This window comes from Halictus rubicundus, chromosome 8 (assembly GCF_050948215.1).
Source record: "Halictus rubicundus isolate RS-2024b chromosome 8, iyHalRubi1_principal, whole genome shotgun sequence".
In the NCBI taxonomy this organism is placed as follows: Eukaryota; Metazoa; Arthropoda; class Insecta; order Hymenoptera; family Halictidae; genus Halictus; species Halictus rubicundus.
In genome coordinates, this window is record NC_135156.1 from 2,671,557 (window position 1) to 2,691,818 (window position 20,262).

The window sequence follows — 20,262 nt, forward strand, 5'->3', positions numbered from 1 at the left end:
TCACAATGACTATAAAGAAAGCATACTGAAAGTAGTATAATCACATTTTCAAAATCCATAGAAAAGAAACAATATTTACCCTCGTTCAAGCAATCGGGCAGCTTTCGGCAGCTGGTTTTTGTAAAATTTCGAAGATAAATGTATTAGCAACACGTCAGCAAAGGAATTTTGGTGGTACTAGGTGGAACTTTTAACTTATGTCTACGTTTCTACAATGCGCGCATCAAGTTTTACCTTCTACGTTCTCCAAAGAATATTGCCATCGTGTTACGTGATGACTAACAATTTTGGAGAAACAAAAACATATAAACATTCTACTTACTTCCAGGAACAGCATCCATTTTGTAGAATTGAAATTGATGCACTATTTTGAAAGTTATGCACTTTAGAAGGGGGCGTTCAATTTCTTACTAATGCGCGCGACAAATGCTCATCAAACGAAGGCTAACTTTGAACTGACTACTGAACCGTACCATAAACTTTTTACCTTTTTCCTTGCTGGCATTAAGTGGTCATATCGTCACTGTACCCAACCCTAGAGTTACAAACTCCTAGGAGGAAGTTCATCTTTTTAGGTTTTGGCCGCTTTTTCGGGCTTTTCGCCCACTGTGCGATGTCTTGAGAAGCCCGCCTTAGCTGAACCCGGTTCGCCGTATTGTAGACTTTACAACGCGGAGAGGACAGCCAAGAGGCTGAAGCCCTGAGGTAGAGGGGGATCAGGTCCGAATAGCTCCCTGAGCACACGTCTAGCATAAAGGCCCCTACCACGTACGGATAAACTTTCACCGGCAACATTTGCCATCGCCTCAATGACGTCGTCAATCGACCGACCTTGCGTTCCTAGCATCGGTATTTAGATGACTGAAAACAATTCTACTCCAGCCGCGGTACGAAAGCAAACGACGAATTATGTTTCGAGATCACCGGAAAAGAAATGGTTACGGTAACGAACCGGTTGGACCTCAATTTACCACCGCTGACTTTTTGCCAATTCGAAGGAAATCAATGTACCGTTACAGAGATAAGCGTAATGACACAAGAAAAAAAATGTGCACTTTTGCAGCGAGTAATTCAACCCCGGACGTAAATTATCCTGAGCGGGGTAACGAAAAATAAATAGAAACATAAAACACTTTGATGTATAAAAATAGTACCTATTTCAGCATTTCTTTGCATATTTACGACAACTGAAATTGCAAGCGTCGTTGTATTTATTATAGCTTGTTTGTGAACTTGTTTTTGTCTATTTGTTTATTGCAAATTGTGGAGCTTTCACTCTTACTCTAACAGCTGAAAGAAATGCTTCGAGAAAACTCATGAAATTAAAGTTCGACAGCACTGCGACAATCAAGAGTAAAGAAAGCATTTGACATTGCAAGAGATATTGGATGATATTCTGCGTTTCAATATAAAAATTGATAAACTAACGAGGAACTTTTTAAAATCATTTTGCCATACAAGGACCAATAATGAACAAAATAGTTTCACTTTCTGTAAACGAACTAGGCATTTCTAAACTGTTTAAAACTTATGACGTTCGTGAAATACGTGTAATTAACAAAATTGTAAGCCGCTGGTGGCCATTCTAGCATAATTATCAAACATTTTATACGAGCAACGTAGTTCATCATGCCTATTATTACAAATCCTGTATCTTTTATTCTATCATCTGTAGAATGCTTTCCCAAGAACCAGTGTTTCATCTTTCAATAATCTGTAGTCGACCTCGTAAACACAGAATAGAGGATATTAGGTTTTTCCATATCCAATGTTTAACAGTAACGTTAAGCAAAGATTACTTCTTATATTCTGTTACACCAGTCACAAGTTTTTTTATTGTATTATAATAGAAATTGAATTTTTTGATTGTTTGCCTTTTTCATTTGCAAGACACATTCCGGTCAAGTATCACATAATTAAACAGCGGATTTTATGCATTTATGACAAAAATGAGTAAGTGTAATTTATAACGGTAAAAACATTACAAGAGTGTGTAAAGACTGTTATGTTATTTGCAACCTATTAAACGTAACGAGGAAGAAAATGAATTTCTATTTCATTCGATTTGATAGAATTCAGATCGAAAATTGTTTCCTTTACATAAAGATCCGCTGTCCACATATAATGCTGTCGTCAATGTATTTGTTTCCCAACCATATAAGAAGCATACTGGACAATCACATTGGTGGACACTGAAATAAATTTTACTTGAAAGTAAAATTGGACATGTAATTCAAAATGAAATTTTTACAATTTTATAATTGACGATGTTTGAGATTATTCGCTGTTTTATTTACCAATTTTGTTGAACATATTGTTAGTGATGCTTCTTGCAGACACACTAGTCTTCATGTTGATCCTAATGTAACAGTTGTTTATTTAATTTAATCGCTAGAAACGAACTAATTGAATGACGATTTTGATGCGTTTGGGTCAAAATACACCCAAGCTCCGCTGTCGGAGGGTTAAAATGGTATAGCTAGTAAACGTGCAGGCTGCAATAGTATTTCATGACCAAAACGTGACGCATATCATTTGTCTTCTAGAATCAAACATTTCATATCCAACAACATAATATTACTCAAAGGACGGATCCATCAACCGCCGTATCGTTTTTAATAAAAATGTTAGCACCGTATTTATTATTTGGCACAAAATGGACTCGATAAAACTGTACAGAGACTTTAAAACTGCGAAGTATTATCCGTCGTTAAATGTTTCGGTGCATAAACATGAAAATAGTATCGGAAATTAAATCTGTAACTATATGCAGTGCAATCGCATTTGATTCGGAATAAGGTAGAAATTTATGTCGAGAATAAACAAAGCCTGTGTGAACGATCACAAATATTATGTGTACACTGCTGCAAATAAATCGCACGGTATCGCTTCTGTTCCGTGGGCTATAATATCCTCCGGAAATACGATCAAGTAAACATTCACAAATTCAATGAACATATAGTCAAAAGTCTCCCAATAGTTCAATTGATTCTTAACATAAAATAAACAAACATGTTCACCTCCTAATCAATGAAGATTACACTTGAATAACTTTTTCTAAGTTATATTCATTTGACAATAATTTTGTGTCATTATACTATACGACGGTGTTGGAATTTCATTCTTGAAAGATTAATAAATATCCCATGTGGTAACAATGAAAGTCCGGGACGTTTACTCCAAAAAAAAAACATGCCAATATTATAATTTTATCCCCAATCGAATTTTATTGAATGCTTGTAAACTTTCTTCATTAACATGTTATTAGAACATAAAACTTTAATCAAGTACGTTCTAGTTTCGAATAAATTAAAATATTTTTAGATGTTAAATAAAATATTTAATCACCAATATATTCATGATTTACAACCCAGAAATTCCAGCAAGCGAACAGACAGCGGTATAAATGAGAAATTGTTTCAATATAAACGACGCGACGCAACGTCCGATATTGCATTCGTAAAATATCTCGAGTCACGTGACACCGTCAAAAGGAGCGCGCCTTACTCTTTAATCCTACCTTAAGAAATTCCAGAAAGTGTCAAAGGTAAACGTCGATACTGTTCATTGACCTTCGAATGTGGAAGCAACTAGTGTTCAGATGCCTACACGCTTCTCACGCACGATTCCTTCGAATGGGCAAGTGAAATGACACGGGACAGGAGGAGCGCGAAGATAATTGCACGGATGAGTTAATTCCGCGAATATTTTTCGAAGAATGCGATACGCCAGTGAATTCCCAGCGAAACGGCTTTTCCTTTCACCGTGCCGGCATAATAACTCGGCCAGCAGCTTGATCAAGTAAAAGTGTTGTCACGCGATAGAAACAGAAATTTACTCACCGAAGGGGGCCTCGATCAGCGTGTTTGTCCATCCTCGAGGAATCTTCGAGTTAGGCCGAGCAGGTAGTCATAATACGTCACGGATGAAAATTGATGGTTTATTTGTGTGTGAATTTTCCGATTCCGAATACGCCGGCTTTGAAATCCCCTTCTCCCTCGTGGTTCGCGCGTAAAAATTTCGGTAGAAGCACGGCAACAGCGCTGACTGAACCGGAAACAAGTCCTGGAGCACTGATTTCTCGCTGTCGGACTCGCGGGGATCACAATAAAGTGTTTAGGAAGTGGAACCGGGAGCTGGTGCACTGGCTGTCTAACAGTCACGCGTTTTCACCGGCGAACACTGTGTATGTGTCTCTATGGACTACGGAGGACGATCCGTTGAGAGATCCTGTCCCCCGTGTCAAGTCAATAAAAGAGTACCTTCGATACGAATGGAATTTGAGTACGGAATGGCTCACGTTTACGACTATACCCGCAGCACCAAGTCGCCCAGCCGACCGTGCTCGTGAAAGGCGACTGAGCTTCTGACCGGCTTAGTGGGGACTGTGGGGAGCTCGGAGCTCTTCCTTGCTACTGTCTCCCTCGCGCACAGACGCAAGGAGCTACACCGTACCCCACTATCAGCGGACCCGACGAAAAGCCGCAAGGCTTTCAACCTGCCATGGGATTGGTTGCCTGGTGGGGGAGCAGAGGTTGGAGACCGCTCCCACTATGGTGGCAGCACTGTGCGATGAATTTTGATATATGCTCCTATGGTTCTATGGTTTTGCAACGTTTCACAATCCTCCCCTCCCGAACCCCTCAAAACACGTGGTATGGGATACATACTAGCCGACACCGGCGAACCAAATTCTATGTATAACACTCCGATCATACTCGGTTTCAATGCGGATTTGACGCATTTATAACAAAAATGAATTAGTCGAATACAAACCTGCAGAAACATTTAAGAAACTGAATCATTGCATTATTCTCTATACTTGTTCAAATCGTTAAAAGGCAAAATGCATTTTCATTCAATTTCTGTTTCCCACAGTTGACTTGGACAACTTTTATTTTACATAAAACTCCGCAGCCTAGTCATTATAGACTACAGTACAAAACTATATAGTTATTTGTAACCATTCATAAATTAAACGAATAGTTAAATTGTCAGTTTCCATAGACACAATCAAATTTCTCTTGAGCACTACTAAATGGCACTGACAATGAAAATAAACAAAATATATGAAATGAAACGAAAGTATTGGACACTTTTATGTAACTGTAGACCAAGCCAGTCTACGCATGTCAAAATGGTCTTTTATTACTTTACTGTCTGCTAAGATAGTCCTATACATGTTCTATAATATTAACGTCCTGAGACCATGCCGGGAAATCGAAAATCGATATGATTTCAGTTTAAAAATATTTCTCAATATTCTAACCGTGTGAATAGTATATAATTGGGACGGTAAAATATAAAGTTCACTGACATTGTTCTGAATTTGATTTTTAGTTAATTTTAAAGATCCAATGCTCCTCGCACAATCGTCGATGAATTTAATAGTTTCACTTTCCTTGTACACATTACCCCTACCATTATTAGTGCAGAGCTTCCGTCATAATGTGCAGAACCATCTTATTTTTAGCAATAATAACTATCTTTAGTGACAAACAATCCTTACCGACGAAGGAAAAATTAATTTGCATATACTAATGGCTAGAAATACTTTTCACGATTCCCGAATGAACAAGACAATTTTCAAGTAAAATTCATTAAAAAACAAATTTTAAATTCCATAATGTGATAACTAAAGAAAATTCCATACTTCAGTATGTCAATGCAGCTATTCATACGATAAGAAATTGAAAAATATTTTCAAACTGAAATCGTTACTTAAAATGATCTCAACACCCAGATATTACAGAAAATGTGCGAGATAAACTCAGTACAATGGTGTACAAAAATGACAAGTAAAATGAGAAGATTAATGAGTTTAAAGAAGCAATTCATTTTACATGGACTTCGTCTAGCATTATTAGAATCTGCCTTATTGAATTTATTCTCGATATAGTTGTAAGTAAAATTCTATTGTTTCTATTCGCATTGAAAATTTGTTGTATTATTCGTTTAATTAATAAAGATAATGATTACAAATAAACCTTATCTATCATAGAATACTATTTAATATACAATATGTACAATATTAAACCCTTATTCCGAACATTTTTATGGTGTCTTACAATCTTGCCGAATAGTGTACCTGAATTGATTTTTCAACTGTAAGTAAAAGATTTTTCTGAAACAATCAAGCCTATTAAATAAGTCTTCTGATCGTCTCAGCTGCTATTTATATTCAAAATTAATTTCTTGCATACAAGATATGCTAATTAGTGAACTTTGTTTGGGTATGTATAAAGTGTATTTTAGAGCAGTATTCTTAATCTTTTCGTTTCTAGAGCATTTTTTCCGGTTTCGCTAACTTTATACACTTTTCACTTATGTCTCGCATGACGGAATATTCGCTAGTCTAAAACAAGTTTTATCGTCTGGCTGGAGTACAAAATGATAATGATCTAAAATATTAAATGTTTACATAAACTTATATTTTTTTTTATTTTTTAATGTGAACACATTCTTTTGATCAACCGTACTTTCGTTTAAATGAAAATAGAAAGTATAATAAATGATATTTGTAAGAACTCCTTGAAAAGAATAAAATAACTTTCTTTTAATTAATAAAATATTTGTAATCATTTGTACAATCTGATATGTGTATGCACCCTTTTTTAACGTCTTGCTTAACATTAAAGAGAATGATTTTGTATTGCGGTCAATTTTTATGTACCCTATACTATTGTATGCTTCTTTAAAACTTTTTCGTTTCTTTCAAAGAAATTAACATTATTGAAGAGTTGCAGTTTATACGGATTAATATTTGATATACAGTAGTTTTTAAAATTATGTATAAGTAATATACAGAGATATTTATTTCTTATATTAAAACTTCTCAATAATAACATTAGTTTAGTGTAATAATATTTCAGCCACGTAAGTAGTAAAATTCTACTTCAAATAAACTCTACATTATCTTCAAAATATTACGATTTGTTTATAACAAAAGTATATGTCTCCTTAAGATCTATGACATAGTTTTGTATAGTAAAATAACATATTATTATTATAAACTCATTGATTTGTTATTTTGTAACAGCGATGTTTTTGAAGAAATACTACATTAAATAAGTGTAGCAAATACTCCTATTTAGGAAAAATACCATGTCTTTTATCCTGTTTTATTCGTTGGTAATGTTATACGAACACTTCGGAACAATTAATGTGTTATTGCATTTCAGAATTAAATAGAAAAATGAGCAAGGCATTTCATACACCTGTTCAGAATTTGAACTTTAGGTAGTTTTTTGTCTTTAATCACACAGCCATATTCTACCAGAGAAAGTATATGTATTTCTAAATTGTATGTTTACACATAATACGAAAATGACAATACGCAATTCATGTATAACGGTGCACATACAAAACTCATTCGTTGTATTACAGCCTTTCGCCTACTCTCATCCTTCTTTTTTTGACGATATTAATATAATAATTCTTAAAGAAGGCACAAAATACAAATTAGCATACATGTTTCTTTTAACTTGCAACTCTAATGATCAGGAAATGTTTAATAGTAAAAGTTTTCTTTATTATAAAAAATGAACGTTTTACATATGGCTCGTGTATTTAATATACGATGCGTTACCGTAGGTACAATGAAAATTACACTAAATGCGGTAAATATTAACAATTTCATGAATTATAAATGGAAAATAAAGTGATGCCAAAGGAACCAAAAACTACTTCTTTTTTTTTATAAACATATTCTCTTTGTAGGTTTCAAACTGGTTTAAAACTCATCTAGTATGGTTTAAATTTTACACTTGAATACTACTGGAATAGACCATTATGATATTACATCAAAGATTTTGTGATGCCGAAATATTTTTTTTTCACACATTTACATCGGTGGAAAAGTTTACCGTGCTTCAAAGATTCCAGTCTCATAATTCTCAATACACTGTGGCATAAATCTAGATTATTTAAGTTCAGACCAGATCAGTGTCTTAAAAAGTTAGCAGAACATAACACAAATAATGTCTAAAGACAATCGTTTATAAAATATTCAATATACAGGGCAGAGTATAGAAAAGTGTATAGCAATCGTTCAAAATAATTAGCATTTTTCCTTGATTTTCTCACGTATATTAAAAACAAAACCATCATTTAATTGTACGTTATGTATTTATACACACTTTAATATTTAATACTATATGGTAAACGAACATTGCAATAACATTTTAGTACTTATCATAAATTAAGGAAAATTAATGCTTAAATAGACAATACACAAATTACATCACTGAATTTATTTTTGTACATCAGATGTTAATTCAAACTATCGAAAAAAATTGTCACATGTTCAATGATTTCTTTTCTAAACATATACGTGTACACTTTTACGGAACCACCCTGTACAATACATTAATCACATGAGGACTGAAAGCTTTAAAAACTGAATCAGAAATTTAACAAAATAAATTTTTAGATAAATAGTCCAAAATAAAAACTGTTCTCTAGAAACATTTATACGCACTGCTGATTGTTTCAAGATAGTTCAGAGTATTTAATAACAAGAATGATTATTTAATTCCATTTATGTCCACATGAGTGAAGTATTAGACATACAGACACGAGAAAAAATGTAACATGTTGAATATTTAAAGTATTGAAATCTACTGAATACTTGCGCATATCATACAGCTTTTTTAGAACAATAAGTATGCTATATTCAAATAGCAAAATTTAAGAAAATAGCGTTAGTAATACGCGGTCACTTAAAAAAGAGACAAATAACACCACTAATGTAATAAAGAGAAAGAAAACGAAATTTTTATATGGCATCACACATCCTAGTCTTTAAATACTCCAAGCTTCAGGATGTGTACTATACAAAAATTTCTGATCTTCTCAACAAACCATGCTACAACGCATCGCTCGTCAACTATTTGCAGTATACAGTGTACACTAAAATTTATTTCTTTATTTCAGACCTATAATTATTAGTTGTCCCTTTCTGTATATGCCAATTGCCTGGTGAAAATTTGCCTTTTCCTTAGTTCTCATTTACCTACATTAAATTATATCAATATTTGTTTTCATTTGTATATCTATATATAATATATATATATTTATATATATTTATATCACGCCAGTCTCGCCATCAATTTAATAACATAGGTACACTTTGTCAACAATCACTCTGCTGTTTTGCATCTCTTGTTCTTTGCCTACGTAGCTTCAAATGTTCCTGAACGTTTCACTAAATTATGCAGGTTTTTGCGAACCCTTTTTGCCAATCAACGATTTATGGATATGTGGAATAACACCTGTAACAAATGAAATCAATACTGTTAAATACACAAGCTAGCACATAAGGTTTTGCGTATCAATACATTACAATAAAGTGGAAACACATTGTGATAAACTAACAAAATGAAAAACATTAAATAAGAATAGATAAAATATAATGTAAGTACAGCGAATATATATTATGAAATATTAAAAATATGTTGAGGTATATACAGGTTTTGCTCTAAATTCGCCGTTTTACAAATCAAATTCACGTTGCAGGTGCCTCAAGGGTGAAGTAACATAATGTCATTTTGACGTGATTTTATTCGAAGTTGCTTGTACTTCACATATTTTTTTTTCGAATGTTGGAATGAAGATAATCTGGAGGAAGTGTGATTCGTTTTGGAGAATGTAAAAGCCTCTGCAAGTCACAGTTTACTACTTCTACCACCATACCAAATTATGTACAAAATATTTTGACAGATTCTTTAAACCATGAACACTGATAGATGTTAATTATTCCGATGCAACCATTTCTCCTACAGATTGTCATAATTCATCATAATATGTGCTACAAGCAGCGGCAAGAGAATCGTTATAGATGAAACTATGTATAAATACTTTTATATAAACATTTTATACTCATTGCTACCAGCAGTATAATCTTGAATTTTGAAACAATGCATTTTATTTTTATTACAATAGTTTCAACCAACAGATGTCTACAGAAACTTGATTTGCAATACAGTAAATTTGATCTGCAAAAGGGTGGATTTGATCTGTGAAAAGGTGAATTGGGTTTGTAAAAAAGTGAATATGGTCTGGTAAAGATTGCATTGGGAGTGCAAAATATGTAATATAATCGGAATCTTCAAAATAAACTGGAAAAAAAATAAAACATCTGAAAAACCTACACTGATTTGAAAGTATCAAAATTACTTATCTGCAAAAGACAATCGCAATGGATGATGTTATTTCTTAAAAATGGATCTTTTAAATTAATCAAATCGTCATCATCTTTTAAAAATTGATCTATACATTACTAAAAAAATATATATAACTAAAATCTATAGTATTACCTTAACGTAAAATGTTTCTAAATTAAAGCAAGAAATTTTGAATTATATTTTGAAATGATATCCTGGCAAAATATAAAATTACCATATTGCTTAATATCAGTTTACAATTCATTCTTAACCATTTCTAGAATAAATCAAAGCTATTCTTTCTCTAAAATATGTTTTTTCCAAAAATTGTTTCCCAAACATTATCGGTTATTAAAATTACCATTGAATGAAATTGGAACCAAACTAAAATATATTGATGAATGATATATCTCTGATATCTTAATATAAACTACACAATGAAAAAGAAGATGAGGCTTAATATAAGAAGATACAGGTGGCATGGACTTTGGAAAGGAATATTATTTTCATTAAAAATGTAATATTTTGAAATTAAAAGAGATTGTTCTGCTTTTCATGACTCTAGAATGCCCAATTAACTTATACTACATTTTATTGTTACCTTCATTAAGTTTGATATAATTAAGAGATTCTATGATTTGCAATATTACATCTAAAAATAGTATTACAGTATTTTTAACACACAAAAATTTATAATATAACGTACCTCCTCCCGCAATGGTTGCTTTAATGAGACTATCTAATTCTTCGTCACCACGAATGGCAAGCTGGAGATGTCTTGGTGTGATACGTTTTACCTTAAGATCTTTTGATGCATTCCCTGCTAATTCCAGAACCTGAGAATACAAATAAAAAGTGTTATTTATTTGTATTTATAAAGCTCTATATTTCTTACTGGTTAAGATTTTTTGTTCCCATGCTTAATTTTGTTCATGCACATATATTCATGTTTCCTGAATATCCAAATAAATTCTTAAAATTACTTAACATACTTCTTTTAAGCCACGCCTACACAATAGAATTTTATAACTACTTCTTGGCGACAAATATTTCATTTAAACGTAAGAGAAATGAAATGGCATGTGTCAATTACGAAAAATTTCCTAATTACATATGTTGCATAATTCTTAATAACAGCAAGAAGTGATTATTGCAGAACTCCTTTTGCCAATCTTTCAACTATTACCTCCTTTATTTTAAATACCTATTGTAGTATTATCCCTCTCTATTTTAGTACAATTAAATAGAATATTCCACTAATTACTCCAAAAATTCTTTTCAGGAAATGAGTGTTCCATGTTAGTATACAGTAATTAATTTTACAGGCCAAATAATATAATTTAAGTAAAACAAAATTCTACAAGAGTAATAAAATAGTAGCTGATTTGATAATACAAATGAAAGTTGATTTTTTTAATACAATAATGTCTTTGAAAATATGAGTTTGAATACGTGCAATTCTATTACGTAAAATCTATAAACTAAATGTAAACGAAAAAAAAAAATTGTTGTGGCCTGTAAAATATACAATAATAATATTTATTTTTTATATTAATTCTGTTGCATAAACGAAATCAATTATTACATAAGTAAATTTATCGTTATCGTAAATATTTTCAAAAATTATTTTCAATTTAAATCATGCCTGTAAACAACTAAAATTGACATGTCGTATTATATATATATTTTTTTTATCGTATTTCTTAAATGCATGAACGCAAAATATACATTTAAAAAAAAATATACGAAAATTGGAGAAAAAAAGTAAAAAAAATAACTTGGATAAAAAGGCGGGAAAAATCGGCCATGTTTGATGTTAGTGACGCCATTAGTTGCTAGTGATGCCAACGCATGCAATTCTGGTTGTAAGGACTGATCTTCCTATTGTGCATTTCTCTCTCTCTCTCTCTCTCTCTCTCTCTCTCCCCTCCCTCTCACACTGCCCAACACACCTTTTCACTCACTCTTCCATACACTATCCTCGTTTCACCACATATTCTTTGATATACACATATACATATATAAATATATATACTGTATATATACTGTATATATATATATATATATATATATATATGTATATGTTTCACTCACCTCGGCAGTAAGGTATTCCAAGATTGCTGCACTGTATACTGCCGCGGTAGCACCGACTCGACCGTGACTTGTGGTTCTGTTTTTCAAATGCCTATGAATCCTACCGACAGGAAACTAAAAAGTAAAACACAATTATGATACATCTTCTATATGCGCAAATGATCCTATACTGAAAGATAACATTGGCCCGGTGACAAGGTAAATATTTACAGGTTAGAACGCATCATATGTAATGTCTGTTCAAATAACATAAGGTCACACGCGTCAGCAGCTTTTCATGCAAAAAATATCGAACGAGGAGCAACGACACGATTTTTCGGAATACTTTGTATTCACACCGATTTTACAACTACAATTACTTGTCATGTTACATTCTGTATGAACGTTCCTAAAAAGTAAATACATTTGCACATGGAATGGCATACGTAACTCGGTCCACTTTTAACGCAACGGATATCGAGCGGTGCGCGATGATTCGACTTTCCCGAGCTTTCCAGCTTTGGTATACGTTTCGACATTCTATTCTGTCGTCCTATGTTTCTTTCACGTATGATAAAAAATATTATCAACTCTTTTACACCGTCAGAAGATACGAAAAGTCAACTGCGATTTCATGTTCACTTTTTCTACATTTAAAAATTGTTATGATATTAAAATATCAATTAATTTAATATTGATATATTTACTTATTAAATTATCAGTATCAATTGTAAGATTGGACACTTTAAACTCGAACAATTCAACCGTATTTTCCATTAAGACTCGATGGCAGATAAGCGCAACCAAATACGACAATAATACTGCCGGGACCAAGTCACATTTACTGTCATTTGATGTTAATTCAATACAATCAAGCTGATTCTACGTAAGTAAACTATCACTTCTTATTGATTAATAATCATTCTTTTTTATCGGCTATTATTTGTAATGTTTCAATAAAAATGGTTAATAAATGAATAGAAAGAAACAGGAGGAGGGGGACACAACAGACTCAACCGTCTCGTTTGAAAACTTCCGAACTTAGACACAACCACCATATCGTTACTTTAAAAAATAATCTATTTTCTTGACAGCTTCGCCACGTTTCTATCGTTATTTATACAAACGAAAGTTAAATGAATCAATTTGCACAATCTGTTTCCTCAAGAATTAATTGATATTAGTCAAAATAAACGGTTCATTACTAGTCTAAAACACTCTCAATTTTTCGCGCCAACCATTACGATTTAAGCTGTTTACCTTTAAAATTAGATGAAGGGAGTATGAATGTGTTTATTATCGAAATATAACACTGATGTACCTTTAATTAGTAACTATGTGAGTCGAGGAGCGTGTAACTCACCTGCAAGCCGGCCCTCGCTGAACGAGAGACCGCTTTCGCCTTTGCTTTGCCAGAGTCCTTGCCCGCCTTTCCGCCAGCCTATTTGGAAGCAAAAATCACGGTTAATTTGCAGAGTACGGCCACGAAACTTCACCAGTAGACAGCTTGAAGATCGTAGAACGCGATGGTGTAACTACGAGACGCGGATGGCTAAACGATCCGGCAAAAACTTGCGGATACTCACCATTATGCGACGAGAGCCTTTGCGGTTCACTACACGACAGACTTACGAGGAGCACAGACGACGCCGTCTAAGCGCGGTCCCGCCAAATACGCTTGGCGCTGTCGGCGCATCCCGCGGTTACACCACGTGACTCAAATACACCAATTGAAACTAACTCCACAGACTTGAGATCCGTACAGACTGTGTATGCAATGTATTTTTCAGTCTACGGTTCTGAATTACCGACTCTGTAGAATATGCCCTAGTACGACAGCGGACTCTATCGAAATGGAACGGGCAGCTAGTGAACTACGTGAGGCTGCAACACAAAAGGTGTGTCTCCGAGGAAGCTATATTTGACAGCGTTGTCAGTTTTAAAAGTGCAATGTTGCCGAGTTATATTTACACAAAACCCTTCGATGCGAGTATCGAAAGCGTCCGAGCGGTTTCTTTCCCGCTTTTTGAAGCTGTTGAAATTTAAATGTGTATTGTTTCGTAATTGAAAGTATAACATTTTCAAGCGTAAATAATTTTATTAAACGTTCAAAAATCTTTTCCATTTTTTTAATTTTTTATACAGATATAAAATTGTTAAAAGTTTCGAAATCTTTAGTTTGTAAATGTTTTAATACATGCGTGTATACCTGATTACATAAATACGTTCACCGAAAGAATCTGCAAAAGAAAGATATAGTTTTAAACATTTCTGTTGTGTTCATAATGTTAATGAATGTTAACAAATCAGCATATAATTAATTTTAATTTGAATGCGTAAGGTATTATTTTCCGATACGTAAATGTTATGAAAGGTGTAAACAATCGCGTCGTGATAATTATTGCAATGTATACGTGTATATGTGTACCAGATAATATTTGTATATTAAAAATTACGCAGATTTGAATACGTCGTAGGAAGCCACAAATAAAGTTCGTTGGTGAACATTTAAAGAAACATTTCAATACTGTCACAGTCTAACTTATCCCATTTGTGGCGTGTTTAGACTTGCTTTCATCAGAAAACCATTTGCAATCGATTAATAATGTTTCCATGGCAAGATTATACATTGTGACAGACATTTTATAATAATCGTATAGGGTACCCCCTCAATTAGTTAATCGCATTGTTAAAAATATTATAATTCAAATACAAGGGTACGCAATTATTCAATAATAACTGCATAGAAATATCATATTAATATTATTACCTAGATAGCACGCGACGTCTTAAAGACGTCTTTTTTACGTCCATTTTAGGTCTGAAAATCTTACGTCCTAAAAACACGTCTTTGAAACGTCTTAACATTAAACCCACCGACATTTTATGTATACCTAATCCTACTATGAGCGGTCAAATGACCGCTTCAAAAAAAAATATGTATCTTAATATAGAAAGACATGCTATGAAATTTTTTCGGAAAGTAAACAATAAAGAAAGTTGTGAATATTGAAAAATGGGTTGTATGTATATTATAGGAAAAGTCAATAAGTTACATGGCGATACAGTAACGTTGTATACAAGAAATTCTAAACGAAATTTCAAAAACGGTCATTTGACCGCGCGTGGTAGGTTTAGTGTTAAAGACGTCTTATTTCAGACATAAAAACGACGTCTTATTTCAGACGTAAAAAACGACATCTTATTTTTGACGCCTTAAGGACGTCTTTCTCGAGACGTCGTTTTAAAGTTTGAAATAAGACATCTTAAAGACGTCTTTTTGAGACTAAATAACTTGAATTTCTTGGAGATGTTATGAGAGTAGCTATTTTACTGTACAATGACTAAAATACTGTTTCTTAATTTTGCTATTCCTTGGAGTGACAAAATAATATAAATTTCATTTCTTACAAACACGTGGGTTAGGTACATAGTACACAATACAATTGCATATACACACTAATATATATGGTATAATATACAATATATGTATTTATTTATAATAACATAGGGATAAATATAACATAAGACTATATTTATACCACGTTTGTGCTGAACATGTGCTGAATATATGTATATACATACATAGAAGATTGCTCCAGCAATTGCTGGCAACTCGAGGTTGTACCGACGACCATGAGGCGCATTCGTTGACACATGCTTCAAAAGGAGAAATGGATCTCTTCTATGGCCTATACCTAAGGTTGTGCCTCTCTTAACACTTTGACTGCCAAACTAGAAACCTCAAATATTCCATAAAATCAAAGTAAGTTATTTAATGAAATAAAAATTGAAAAAAATTAAATGTATGATATTGAGTAGTCCTCCAACTTTCTTGAATTTGACAGATCCTAATCAAATTAGGCACAATGAATATATTAACGTAAATATTTATTTTAAAACCTGGACAAATAATTCCGTCACCCACATATGGGTGACATGGCAGTCAGCGTGTTAAAAGAATACGAACCACATGTTCTTTAAGGGACCTGGTCACAGAGTGGGGGAGGACGTCTCGTCACTTACCCTAGAACCGTTCAGAGCCGTATTTCATTTAACTTTCGCGCGATTTCGTTAGGCCTAGTTTAGACACGGCCGAAACCGCGCGCTGTTTATTTACATTAGCATCTTCATATTCGTTCACCTATCCGCGCTGTCGAAAACGCGGCCGAAACCGCGCGCTGTTTATTTACATTAGCATCTTCATATTCGTTCACCTATCCGCGCTGTCGAAAACGCGCGACTTTCGCCGTGTCTGACAGTCTATGAGTCGTCGAGTGTCGTGAACTCAGGACTTTAAACAGCGTTATTCCACATCGTTATTACATATTATTTAGACAAGTAAGTATTTTCATTGCTATTATTCGTTACCGTTAGTGTTCTTGCTTATGCCCCTCTGCTATATTTGTTTCAGTGCTATAACTTTTCTTAATTTTCGTTCATTTCTTTAAGGATACAGACGCCGAGGCATCGATACAAACGGATTACTAATAAATTTTAATGTTTAATGTTTAATTTTAATTTTAATGTTTAATTTTAATGTTTAATTTTAATGTTTAATTTTAATGTTTAATTTTAATTTTAATGTTTAATTTTAATTTTATAATGAATAGTAATAAAGAAATTAATTAAAAACGATAAGCGTGCTTTGAGACATATTTCCTCCATTCGCTTTTCATGTCAATTCCAGGTTTGGTCTTTCGATTTATTGCTTTATTTCAAACTCGTTTCTCTCGTAACTTGTGTTTTCCCTCCCACTCCCTTTTCGCATGACCCATTTCATATGTACATTTGATTTTATTTTAATTATCATTTATGAACGTCTTTAAGACGTCTGTTTGACGTCTTGTAACGTACCGTTTTGTAACACAAGACGTTCAGGAGACGTTCGGAAGCCGTTCGAAAGACCTTCGAGACGTCTTTAAGACGTCTGAATGTTCACCAACAAGCGACATCTCTGTGCTATCTGAGTACATTAAAATTATTAAGTTGATTTAAAGCGTAAGATAAATACAAAAGGAGTACTGTTGAAAGAAAAATTATTCTAAGTGAATTTTTTGTAAATTTATAATTCATAAAAATAGTCAAATACACGCGCCATTATATTTGTAATCTACAAATCATTTATTAAATACCGTAGTACAAGTGAAGTATACAGAATATTCGGTGCTTGCTAATACGCCTGAATTCCTCAAATATGGATAACATGAGGCGCGACACCGAAGAGGTATGGGGGCTCTTCTTGTTAGAGCCCCAAAATGCCTAGACAAAAGGGGCTATAATATTTAACTTAAAAATGTGTTTAAAAAAACCAATCAATATTTATATGGTATATAGAACACACTGTGCTGAGTAAAAAAGCCTTAGTAAACATAGGTCGAAAGGTCAACCGTTTCTGAGATATAAACATTTTTGTTTGCTAACATCATGATTCATTTACTTCTGGCCCTTTGATATTTACAGAAGATTTTCCGATACACAACTCACTGATTCCGGATGAAATCTACTGTCGGCACTTGAATGACGACATTCAGAACGCGGTTTATAAACACTGAAGTAAGTATCGCATGTGATGGAAGTGAGTAAGTTGATCATAATGCTAGCAAACAAAAATGTTCATATCTCAGAAACGGTTGACCTTTTGACCTATGTTTACTAAGATTTTTTTACTCTGCACAGTATGTTGTATATACCATATAAATATATTCAATGTATTGAATGGTTTTTTTTAACACCCTGTATAGTTCATATATAAAATTGTTATATGTGATTTTTGTGTTAGTGATACCAGCCCCTGTCCTTTGAGTTAAATTCTAATACATTTATTTAATTTTCTTAAAGATTGTATATATATATTTATATCTAGACAGAAAAAATAAAAAGAAACACGCACTTTAAAAGCATATTTAAAATTTGTCAGTCCATGATAGCTATTCCATATTACAAAAAAATCCTAAAATAAAAATTTATTACTCTATATTTCATATATTTTACATTTCTCACTGTATACATATAGTACATCTGATACCTCTTTATTGCATTATTTTTAAAGTTGTGAGAAAATGAAAAGAAGCAGAAAGAAATTGTCTTATGATGATATGAAAATTATAATATTTTGGGAATTTATTTATACGGTACGTATAAAAAGAAAACGACCACAATCTGTTTTAAATTTCCCGCCTCTGGTTAGTTAGTACTCGAGTATTTCAAAAGAGGATGCTTTCGATGGTCACTGAAAATTGAATATCCATATCTTGGTAAATTTTACCTGGAAATACTTGAAGGTTACATTGACAAGACTATTCTGGGTAATTTTCCACGTTTCCGGAGTATATCGTGTCATTATTCACATTTACATTTATACCTACTAGTTTCAATTTTACTCATTTTGCATTGTTGTAGACAACCTTATTTCATTTTTCTATACTGGGAACATTTTTTTCTTGAAAGGGGTATGGTAATTTAATTTCGTGGAGAAGGAAATTCTTTATTTATTGCACGATATTGAAACATTTATAACATTCAATAGACGTACTTTTCGAACAACTCATTTTGACACACTTTAAAAAGATTATTATACGATACAAAAATGTATAATTTTGTATGAGCAACACTATCGAAAGTACAGAATGCTATGGAATTATTTTCAGCAAATGTCAAAATATAGATTATCTCGAATTATGAAAGATTCCAACAGCGTTTATTGAGAATTTTAGACGTCACGCTTCTACCTATATTCAGCGGAAGACAGAAAACGGGACAAAACAATATCAAAGAATGTGTCTCCGTCTCAGCTATTACATAAACTACTATTAAGCCAATTTCCATTATATTTTTACGAAGTTTCAAAATCATCGATCTGATTTTTATCAGAAAATCTCACCACACTTTTATATTATATTAAAATTTAATATTTCCACACCGATCGCAGTTGTCCAACAAATATTTGACTAATAATAAGCGAAAGCATATATAATGGAGAATTCAAAATTTGAAACTTGTGAGTCAATAGAGTAACTATATAACGGACCATCGAAATGATCAATTGAGGCTAATATTCTATTAACATATTTACGATGTCGGGGATAGAATTATTTATCATATTTGGCGGCACTCTGTTTTAGTACAGAATTATATTAGTGTAATTAAAACAACGTTTGGGTAAAGATATTACAGGGAAACAAAATTAGCGGAATGATAAATGCAAGTCGTTATCGGGAGTTCGGCATTCTTGCAGACCTCGAGTCCTGAACCGTTTTGAAGATTTATAAAATATGCGGGACTAGTTGAAAGGGGAAATAAGTTTGGAACAGAATTATTTTATTCCAGTTTTCTACTTCTATTATTATAGTACATCATATATTTGCCGATGTACAACTGTGATGGGCTTACTGCCTCATTAATCGTTACCTCCCCGTAGATACACTAAGACATATCTCTAACCACTCTACCGTAATTAATAGAATACATTATATAAAGCATGACCTATAACTATAACCGTAATTTGCAGAATATTCTTGTCGATATTATAACTCGCCAATGGATACTCTCCGTTGATAAATAAAATCTCTTAACATGATAATCTCTATCGCCTGTTTTATCAACATTAATGAAAATTTTCGCGTATAGTTCAATTCATTAGTGACCTTGCTTTCATAATTAACAAACGACTGTATTAATGACGGAACCTAGATACATGGGTCATTCAATGATATAATTATGAGTTCATATTAATTTTTTTGTTATTTTTTTGACAAAGCTTGCATACCGCATCCATAACACTTACTGATTATAGTATAATTCTCTTTAATATTTATTTTACTTATGCTAGTTTCTTGTTTTCTAGTCAAAAACTATTTATGTAATTATATTCGACAATTAAATGCTAAATTTTGAACACTTTAAAAATTCAATTTTTATGTCTGTTCTTAAGCACATATAAATGCAGTATGAATTAATATTTTAAAAATTAGGTGATTTAAAGCGTTCAGTAATCTCGTGATTATTATAGTTTCTCTTCAAAAAG

General features: G+C 32.7%; 2 protein-coding genes across 2 annotated transcripts in view; both read right to left on the reverse strand.

Moving 5' to 3' along the window:
* The window catches only part of Cad87a (cadherin 87A), a 639,019-nt gene extending 634,614 nt beyond the window's left edge, over positions 1 to 4,405 (reverse strand). Inside the window, exon 1 of the mRNA XM_076791575.1 lies at positions 3,843 to 4,405. Coding sequence (XP_076647690.1) covers positions 3,843 to 3,874 — 32 coding nt within the window. The 5' untranslated portion in view covers positions 3,875 to 4,405. The remainder of the gene's footprint in view (positions 1 to 3,842) is intronic.
* Positions 4,406 to 6,536: 2,131 nt separating this feature from the next.
* On the reverse strand, positions 6,537 to 14,942 carry His2av (Histone H2A variant). The gene is made up of 5 exons (XM_076791382.1): positions 13,823 to 14,942; positions 13,600 to 13,677; positions 12,258 to 12,371; positions 10,870 to 10,999; positions 6,537 to 9,272 (listed from the first exon to the last, which is right to left on the reverse strand). The coding sequence occupies exons 1-5, from the start codon at positions 13,823 to 13,825 to the stop codon at positions 9,211 to 9,213; spliced, it is 387 nt and encodes a 128-aa protein (XP_076647497.1). The 5' UTR covers positions 13,826 to 14,942; the 3' UTR covers positions 6,537 to 9,210.
* Positions 14,943 to 20,262: the final 5,320 nt, after the last annotated feature.